This window comes from Malaclemys terrapin, chromosome 25 (genome assembly GCF_027887155.1).
Source record: "Malaclemys terrapin pileata isolate rMalTer1 chromosome 25, rMalTer1.hap1, whole genome shotgun sequence".
Classification (NCBI taxonomy): domain Eukaryota; kingdom Metazoa; phylum Chordata; order Testudines; family Emydidae; genus Malaclemys; species Malaclemys terrapin.
In genome coordinates, this window is record NC_071529.1 from 15,468,220 (window position 1) to 15,476,848 (window position 8,629).

At 67.6% G+C, this 8,629-nt stretch overlaps 1 protein-coding gene across 1 annotated transcript; it reads right to left on the reverse strand.

Annotated features, from left to right (window-relative positions):
• Positions 1–1,903: 1,903 nt before the first annotated feature.
• On the reverse strand, positions 1,904–8,629 carry GHDC (GH3 domain containing). The gene is made up of 8 exons (XM_054014168.1): positions 8,324–8,629; positions 8,000–8,136; positions 7,071–7,644; positions 6,613–6,802; positions 5,935–6,006; positions 5,535–5,668; positions 4,283–4,371; positions 1,904–3,442 (listed from the first exon to the last, which is right to left on the reverse strand). Exons 1-8 carry the CDS (start codon positions 8,577–8,579, stop codon positions 3,242–3,244), a joined length of 1,653 nt encoding a protein of 550 aa, XP_053870143.1. The 5' UTR covers positions 8,580–8,629; the 3' UTR covers positions 1,904–3,241.

Below are 8,629 nucleotides of genomic sequence, written 5' to 3' on the forward strand. Positions count from 1 at the left end.
GCCCCACTTGCCCCCCCCCCTCTGGGCGGCCCTGAGCACAAATAACCCAACTCATTCCGGTTTGCAAAGCAGCCAGTGGTAATTTCGGGCCAGCGGGCTGAGGTGTTCCTGGCAGCAGCTAATCACCCCATGTGAGCGCTTAGAGCCGCCCCAGCACTGGGCCCGTCTCCCTTGATTCCAGGGAGGGAGGCGTAAGGAGATTAGCTCCATGCAAAGCCCCACTGTACCTGGCAGCCCGGCCCCGGGAGCCCGCCGTCGGCTAGGCAGAGCGAACAGGCTGGGCTTCATCGCACACAGAGGGGCGCTAAGGGGAGGAAATGAATTCGTCCACTGGTGTGGGCCCTTGTGAGGGACGGACCCCCTGCCGCTTCCCTGCAGTGCGGGCTGTGAGGGGCCCCAAACTGCAGGCAGGAAAGGTCCCTGACCCCGTGTGTGCAATACCCCGGGCTGCACTGGCCACGTCCACTCAGACACACAGACGTTCCCGTTCCATAGCAGTGACTAACCCGGCTTCCACCCGGGCACTGGAGCAGGTGGCAGTGAGGAAAAGAAAATAAAGCGAGCAGCCTGCGGGCTCCAGCGTAGAGAACCCAGGGATGGGCCCCAGGGACGGCAGCGCCGCGGGACGCTCACCAGCACAGGGCATTGGGACAGGGACAAGAACGGGATGGGGAACAGCTCAGTGCGCCCCTGGGAAGGCTGCGTCCATGTGTATATCTATCTCCTGTCTAGGGCTCACCCTGGTCCCCTCGGTTGCTGCCCCCACAGCAGGAAACAATCCAGCGGAGGCAAGACCCCCGCAGCTCCCACCAGGCGCGCCGAGGACCAGACGGAATTCCTGCAAACCAAGCCAGGGCTGAAATCACTCGCGCTGCTCCCACGTGCCGCCCGTGTTACTGCGCGGTCAGTGCCGGTCCCTGCAGAGTTAATCTCAAACTGCCCTGAGCCGCTCAGGGAACAGGCCGGGGCCCTGGACCGGCGAGTGCTTTGGAGCGGGCCAGGCGTACTCTGACCGTAGCAAAGCATCACTCAGCACCAGGTACTGCAGGAGGGCGGCTGGATCTGCGCTGCAGAGGCCGGCTGCCCCGAATGCAGCCCGGAGGAGGGCGGGAGGGTGGCAGAAGGTGGATTTGAACGGAGCCTGCAGGAGGGACCGGGCCCATTAACTCACGGGCTGATGGCTGGGCACGCAGCAGGCCCTGACGGGGTGCTGTACGGAGCCAGCCGCCCCCCAGAATCCAGCCAGGGGGCTTTCACCCTGCGCTTTGCAGAGCGGGAGCCCCTGGCGCGAGGCCAGGCGTGCTGGCTCCCAGCAGAGCTCCAGGCCCCTCTCCCTGCCCCAGCCCACCAACATTTTTTCTCCACTTGCAACAGAACGTTGGTTGAAACTTTTCGCCCAGCATGGACGGGGGGGGGGGGGGGGGGGCAGGGCCTTTTGCCTGCTCATCAGCCATAGAAAATGCGCTATTTCAGTCCCACGCTGGGGGCTGCTTTGTGTGTCTTCCTAAGGCCAGAGCTCCTGCCAGGGGCTTTGCTTTCCCGACCCCAGGCCCAGCTGTCCGCCCAGCAGGCTTCCTACACATCACAGCTCAGTTGCCTTCAGAATAAAACCCTAACAAGCTGTTGGGAAGAGCCGGGTCCTGTGCCCGCTGTGCTTGGATCTCACAGGCAGCCAGACGGTCCCAGGGTCCCCTCGACAGATGCCGAACTGGGGAAATATTCATGGGGCGGCTGCCTCGTAACAGATACGAGGGGAACTCGTTAATCAAGCCCAGAGTCGGCCTTCGAGCTAGAAATCTCTTAATGGGGATTAAAGCCCCAATCACAGCGCAGGGCCCGGTGGTTATGTTCAGAGATAATCCGGCTTTATTTTGCTTTTTGAAACATTAAAAGCAGCCCCCCCCCCCGCCCATTGTTTCATAAACCGGAGGCACGTGCTGCAGAGCAGCTTACGGGCTGCCGGCGATCTCGACCTCCCAAGCGCCAGCCCCAGCCCCAGCCCCTGCCCCGCAGGGCCACACAAGCGCAGGAGCAGATCCCACACGCCGTGCCCCAGGCTGCTGGCACAATGTAGGACACCACAGCCGGGAGCTTCAAGCCAGGGGGCAGGTTAGTAAGCACCAGGTGCGACATCCATACCTGCCCTGCAGCTCCCAGCAGCCCCAGCTCAGCTCCACGGAGCAGAGCGATTTGGTTCCCAACCCTGCAAACCAAGGGCCTGTCAGCGCCGTGCGGGCCCCAGGATCCAGGGGTGGTTCCCCCATGTCTTTGGCCTCCCTTCTGCAGCCACCACCTTGCACCCCAGAGGTGGCTGCATTCCCAGGGTGCTGCAGAGGCAGAGCCTGGGGCAAAAGGCACAAGCAGAACGCCTGGTAATAAACGTGTCAGGAAGGATCACAGTCACACAGCCGCGGGAGAGGAGAGACTCCAGCTTCTTCTGCAGCCAGCCAGCCCTCGTGCTGCTCCGTTGACGGAGGAAGTAGGGTGCAATGGTCGGAGCATTCGCCGGGGTTCGATTCCTGGCTCTGCCCCAGAGGCTCCGGGCCCCTCTGAGCCGCAGCCCCCAAGCGGCGCCATGGGGAGACCAGCCCTGCGCTGCCCTGCTGCCCGCAGCGCAGACTCTGGGGAAGGGGCAGCTGCTGCCCTTTAGCGATCAGCCCTGATCTCACCAGCCGCCTCAACCTCTTCAACCCCCTGCCCCGGGCAAACCTCCTTCCCCACTTGGGGGCACAGGGCAGCCAGCCCTGCTTCTCCCCATGCCAGGGGCTGGGTCTCCAAACAGCCAGCACCTGGCGCCAAGCTGGGCGGTGAACTTGACGCTGGCGCCATCTGGTGGACGAGCCGCTCCCCGACAGGGCACAGCATCGCCAGCAGGTCGGGCCCCGAACGCAGGGAGCTGGCAGGTCTCAGGGGCGGGATCAGGCAACTTCTCCACTCTGCCCCGTGCCCTTGGGCTGCAGGCGGGGGCCTGCGGCTCCCCACAGCGCGCTCTGTGACGGGGAGGCCACGCAGGATGCAGCGCGCCAACAGGGTCCCCCCGCCTGCGGTAGCACCATGAAACGCTGTGCATGCCTCCCACCAGCTCTGCGGGCAGTCTCTGCCAGACGGGGAGCCGCCCCAAGGGACCTCCCCAGCCTCCTGCCCCACACCAGGGACCCTCCCTGCCCCCCTGCGAGCGGCAGCACAAGCAGAGCCCGAGCGAGGGCACGCTGGGCCAACGGCACCGCAGGGCTGGCCGGCCTCACGAGATGACTCTTCTCTGGATGAAGTGCAGCAGGCGCTTCTCCCTCAGGACTCTGGCCATGGGGCCCGGGGAGCCCGCAGCATCCCGCAGCTCCCTGAAGGCCCCGGCCGCCACCAGGTGCAGCCGCACCGGCCCAATGCTGCCCTTTAAGCGGAAGGTTTTGTAGACCGGAAAATCCTCCTGGAGACACTGATCCAGCTGCAGGAAGAGAGAGGGGTGCAGCTGAGCTCCGGCCCGGGAGCCGAGGTTCGCGTCAGACCCTCCACCTCACACGTGCCCCAAAGCTCCTTCTAACCCCACAGGTCGCCAGCCTGGCCTGGCTGGGCCCGGCAAGCCCAGGTGCCTCTGCCCACAGTGGCCGTCCCAGCTGCGGCCGGGGGAAGGTGCCAGATGCCCTGCAGTGCTGGGACACTGTTAGCAGGAGGGGCTCTCCCCGATCCATGTTTTCTCCTCTCATTTGCATCTGGAGGGTCTCGTTACCCCTGGCAACATCCAGGCCCCTTTGAAATCCAGCTCTGCTCCCAGCCTCGGTCAGACCTTGTGGCGAGGAGTTCCACTGGCCAAACGTCTGGCTCTTCTGCTGTACCAAGTGCCCCCCTGCGCCGTGAGGGTGACGGTGCCCCTCTCTGCCCCAGACATTGCTGTGTGCACCCTTGTGCGCTCCCAGCCCGGGAGCCAAGGCCCTGTCCCCAGCAGCGCAGCTGGAACCGCTCCACGTCCAGGTCCGGCTCTGCAGCCGGCCGACCTGGGCACCTGATCCGAGTGTGCTGCCACCTAGTGGCCAACCCCAGCCATGGCAGCACAGACCTCCCCGGGGGAAAATCCCAGGCCAGGCGGGGGCACCTGTGCGGCGCTTTTGGGGCCAGAGTCCGTGCTGGGAGCAGCCCCGAGCTGGCAGGATCGCTCCCTCCTGCAGGCTGGAGGAGGAAGGGCTCCACCCTCCAAAGCCTTCCAGGGGCAGGGGGACACCCACCTGCCCATGGCCCCAACTGCCCCTGCCAGCCCTGCCCCGTGCCACTGCTTCCCCAAGCCGCTCACCTTATAGCGCTGCACCTCCGACAGATCACGCACGCCCCGCAGCTCCACGAACACCTGGTAATGGGGGGCGCAGACCCCGGAGGAGGCACCTGGGGGGCAGCACGGACCCACGTTAACCCACCCAGCTGGAAGGGCAGGAGAGACACCCCACGCTGGGAGCTGAGGGATGGGGGTGGAAAAACCCTGTGGCGGGGCAGGGACCCAGAGCACCCTGGGGCAGCACCTGGCTTGACAGGCACAGAGCTGCTCCCTCCTCAGCGGAGCACTGGGATCTGGACCTCACGTGGGGATCCAATGGGCTTCACCCAGCCTAGCCGGGCCACTCCACAACACCAAGGCTAGTGCCAGGCACAGCCCCGGGCAGCTCGGCCCCCTCCTGCCCAGCCGTCTCGCCAGCCCCTGTGACGAGGTGGGGCTGGTCTTAATGTTTCCTCTGAATACAGTGTCGGTGCCTCAGTTTCCCCTATGCCTTTCTTAAGTCTCCTAGCAACAAGTGGCCAGGGCCCTTCCCCGCCGCAAGGAAATAGCTAAAGGTGGACAAAGAGATCAGGTGACCTCCTGGCCCGGGAAAGAGACAAAGCCCAGAGAAGGAGGGGCTGGAGGGGGTTTCAGGGTTGGAGCTGGCTGGGGACTAGGACTGAGTGCAGCCGGGGGTATCTGGCTCGCTGGGCCCCAGGATGGACCCGGCTGAGGGATCCCATTCGCTGGACCGACAAGCTCTGTTTTAGACCCTGTTCCTGTCATCTAATAAACCTCTGTGTTACTGGCTGGCTGAGAGTCACGTCTGACTGCGAAGTGGGGGGTGCAGGACCCTCTGGCTCCCCCAGGACCCCGCTGGGCGGACTCGCTGTGGGGAGCGCATGGAGGAGCATATGCTGAATGCTCCAAGGTCAGACCCCGGAGGTGAAGCCGTGTGAGCTTCTTGCCCTGAAGACAGTCTGCTCCGAGGGAGAGGAGGCTCCCCAGAGTCCTGACTGGCTTTGTGGGGAGCAGTTCCAGAGCATCGCCCGGGGACTCCGTGACACCCCCGCAACCAGGCCCTGCTGAGCCAGGCTGGGGGCACGGCCAGCCGGGCCTGAGCACAGTCAGGGTCAGGCAAACCCAGGGGTGCTGAAAGGAGCAGCAGCCCCGGAGGCAGAGCCAGTGGGGCAGTGGGGGGCCAGACCGTCTCAAGCCAGGAGTCCTAGGATGCGTACAGGGCCCTTGGCCAGGCCATGCCAGCATGGGGCTGGGTACCGGGAGCGACACTTACCCAGAAGGCTGCTCTCTGCGCAGACGTAATCGACCAGCCGGGCTCCCGGCCACATGGCCACGGCGCGACGCAGGCTCTGGTAGAAGCGCTCCTCGGGGACGCCTTCCCCACGCACGCTCAGGGTCTGGCTCAGCCTGGGGAGCCAAGGGCAGGGGGGAGGGTGGGAATCAGGTGACTCCACCTCTGCCAGCAGGGGGCAGTGCCATGGCCTCAGACTCTCTGGCCAGAACAGCCCCACCCCCACCCTCAAAGCACTGGGGAGGGGAGCCCCCACCCCACTTCAGCCTCCCCCCAAAGCACCGTGCAGGGGCAGCCCCCATCTGGTCCCCAGCGTTCCCCAGGCAGCAGCCGAGTGAGTGGGGAGCCGGCAGGGGGGGTGTGTGGAGCTGACTCTCCCCACCTGCGCACGAGCTCCACCACGGGGCACTGGTTGTGGAATTCAGCCACCTTCAGCACCTCCCCGACGCGGCACCTAACGGACAAAGGGGGAAAGAGAACATGAGACACGGCCGTATCCCCCCGCAACCGGCCCCATTCCATCGCGGCCTCCCATGAACAGCAGGGGGCATGGGGCATACCGGGGTGGGGGAGGGGGGCAGATGCTGAGAGGTGGGGGGCGGGGGCACGGGGTGTACGGGACTGGTGGGGGATGTATGGGGTGGTGGTGGAGCATAGAGGACTGGTGGGAGACGCAGGGTGTATGGGGGTGGCGGAGCAGAGGGGACTGGTGGGAGACGCAGGGCGTATGGGGGTGGCGGAGCAGAGGGGACTGGTGCGGGGCTCAGGGCGTGTGGGGGTGGCAGAGCATAGAGGACTGGTGCGGGGCACAGGGCGTGTGGGGGTGGCGGAGCAGAGGGGACTGGTGCGGGGCACAGGGCGTGTGGGGGTGGCAGAGCAGAGGGGACTGGTGCAGGGCGTGTGGTGGTGGCGGAGCAGAGGGGACTGGTGCAGGGCGCAGGGCGTGTGGGGGTGGCAGAGCATAAAGGACTGGTGCGGGGCACAGGGCATGTGGGGGTGGCGGAGCAGAGGGGACTGGTGCAGGGCACAGGGTGTGTGGGGGTGGCAGGAAAGGGGGCACCTGGACAATCCAGCCTGGGCCGTCAGCACCAGCTCATACTCCGGGCCCGCCTGCACGTCCGCCAGCAGCACGGTCCCCGGGGGCCCCTCAGCGCCCGGCCCCGCCGGCAGGAACTCGCAGAAAGCCCAGTCTGGGCACAGCAGGTAGCGGGAGTCGGGCTGCTCCGGCCACAGGTTCACCCCGAGCAGAGCTGGTGGGGGACACTGGGTCAGTCAACAGGGAGAGCACACGGCCCCCCGGCCCCCGCAGACAGACCCATAGCAGCCCCATTGTGCAGCATAGAGCTGCTGCTGTCTCAGGGGCGGGGGGCTGGAAACACCCTCACAGCCAGCGCTGGCCCCCCCATTGCTACGCAGGGCTGGGGCTCACTGCACCCCCCCACTGGGCTCTGCTTACGGGGCTGCTGCCTGCACACGGCGCTGACCTGCCCCTGCCTGGCCCGGCCGATGCCCCTTTACCTCCTGCGGCGCCGTAGAAGGGGCAGTAGAGGGGGAGGCCCTGGCACTCCGACTCCCGCAGGGCCTCCCCGTAGAGCTGCTCGCCACCGGGCTCTGCCGCCACCACCACCTGGAGCCGCGGCCACAGGCGCCGGGCGACGCCGTCCCAGCCCCTGGCGCACTCTGCCCTCAGCTCCGCCGCCCGCGCCGCGTCGGGCGCCAGCAGCTGCTCCAGCCGGCGCCGGGTCCCCTCAGGCAGCTCCAGACGGGAACTCAGCCTCCCCAAGGCCAGGTCCTGAGCCAGGCCCTCCCAGCTGGCGCGCAGCACGCCCAGGGCATCGTACAGCTCCGAGACCAGCCCGGCCTCCAGCGCCCGCAGCTCCCGCTCCCGCAGGGCAAACAACAGCTGCACATACAGGGCCGCGGCGCGCGAGGGCACCGTGCCCGCCTCCTCCGGAGTGCAGTACAGGGTGGGCAGCGGCCAGGCTGCGGCCGGCAGGGAGCATCCCCGGGCCCAGGAGAAGCGGGCAGTGCCCTGCGGGCTCAGGGCCTCCGGGAAGACTCTGCTCAGGACGTCCAGGTACAACACGGGCCCCTGGGTGGGGACAGAGCGAGATGGAGACAGAGCCAGGGCATCCAGACACAGTCACTGTATTCCCCTGCCCCCGGGTACCAGCCTGTAACACCCCCTTCCCCCCCCCGGGGGGTAACAGCCCAGCCTAGGGCACCTCCCTCCCCTGTAGCTTTCTCCCACTCAGTCACCCGACGGGGGGCAGCCTCCCCCCAGCCCCCTCGGGCTCAGCCCCAGGTTGGTGCAGCAGGGCCGTGTGGCACACGGATGGGGGCCGAGGCACATTCCCGCCCCCCGGGCACCCTGAAGAGGCCCCGAGACCCGCGGGGGAGGGGGGGGACCCCCGGCCTGCAAGACCTGCCCGGCTGCCCCCACGTACCTGCAGGGGGGAGTCCGCGGTGCAGCTGCTCCGAAGCAGAGCCCAGGCCCCCGTCGGCAGTGCCGGGTGGGCAGGGGTCTCGGCCCCGTTGGAGCCGCGCTCTGCCAGGGGGCGACGCGCCCGGAACACGGCCGAGTCTGCGGGGAGAACGTGCCGGGGTCAGGCTGAGCCCCCCACGCCCTGCTGGGAGGGGCCAGCCCAGCCCACCCCCATCCCCCCGCCGGGCTCTGGGCTGCCCACAAGGGACCGGGGCCCAGGGGCTGGCACCCTCGCCCAGCGCCGGGCCCTGCCTGCCCGCGGGCGCCCGACGTCCTGCCCCGGTACCTGGCTCCGCGGCCCCGGCTCCCCCCAGCAGCCGCAGCAGGAGGCGCTCCTGGCTCCGCCGCACGTCCTTGGACGCCTGCTCCAGGTGCCGGCGCTGCCAGCCCACGGCCCGGCCCAGCACCCGCAGCGCCAGCCAGTGCCAGAGAACGAGCCCCCAGGGCCGCCGCCGGGCCCCCCAGCATCCCGCGCCCCCCGGGCGGCAGCGCCAGGCCCAGAACAGCAGCGCCAGCACCATGGCCAACCCGGCGAGCAGCATCGCGGCACTGTGGGGAGGGGGATTGTCAGCACAGAGAGAGACATGGCCCC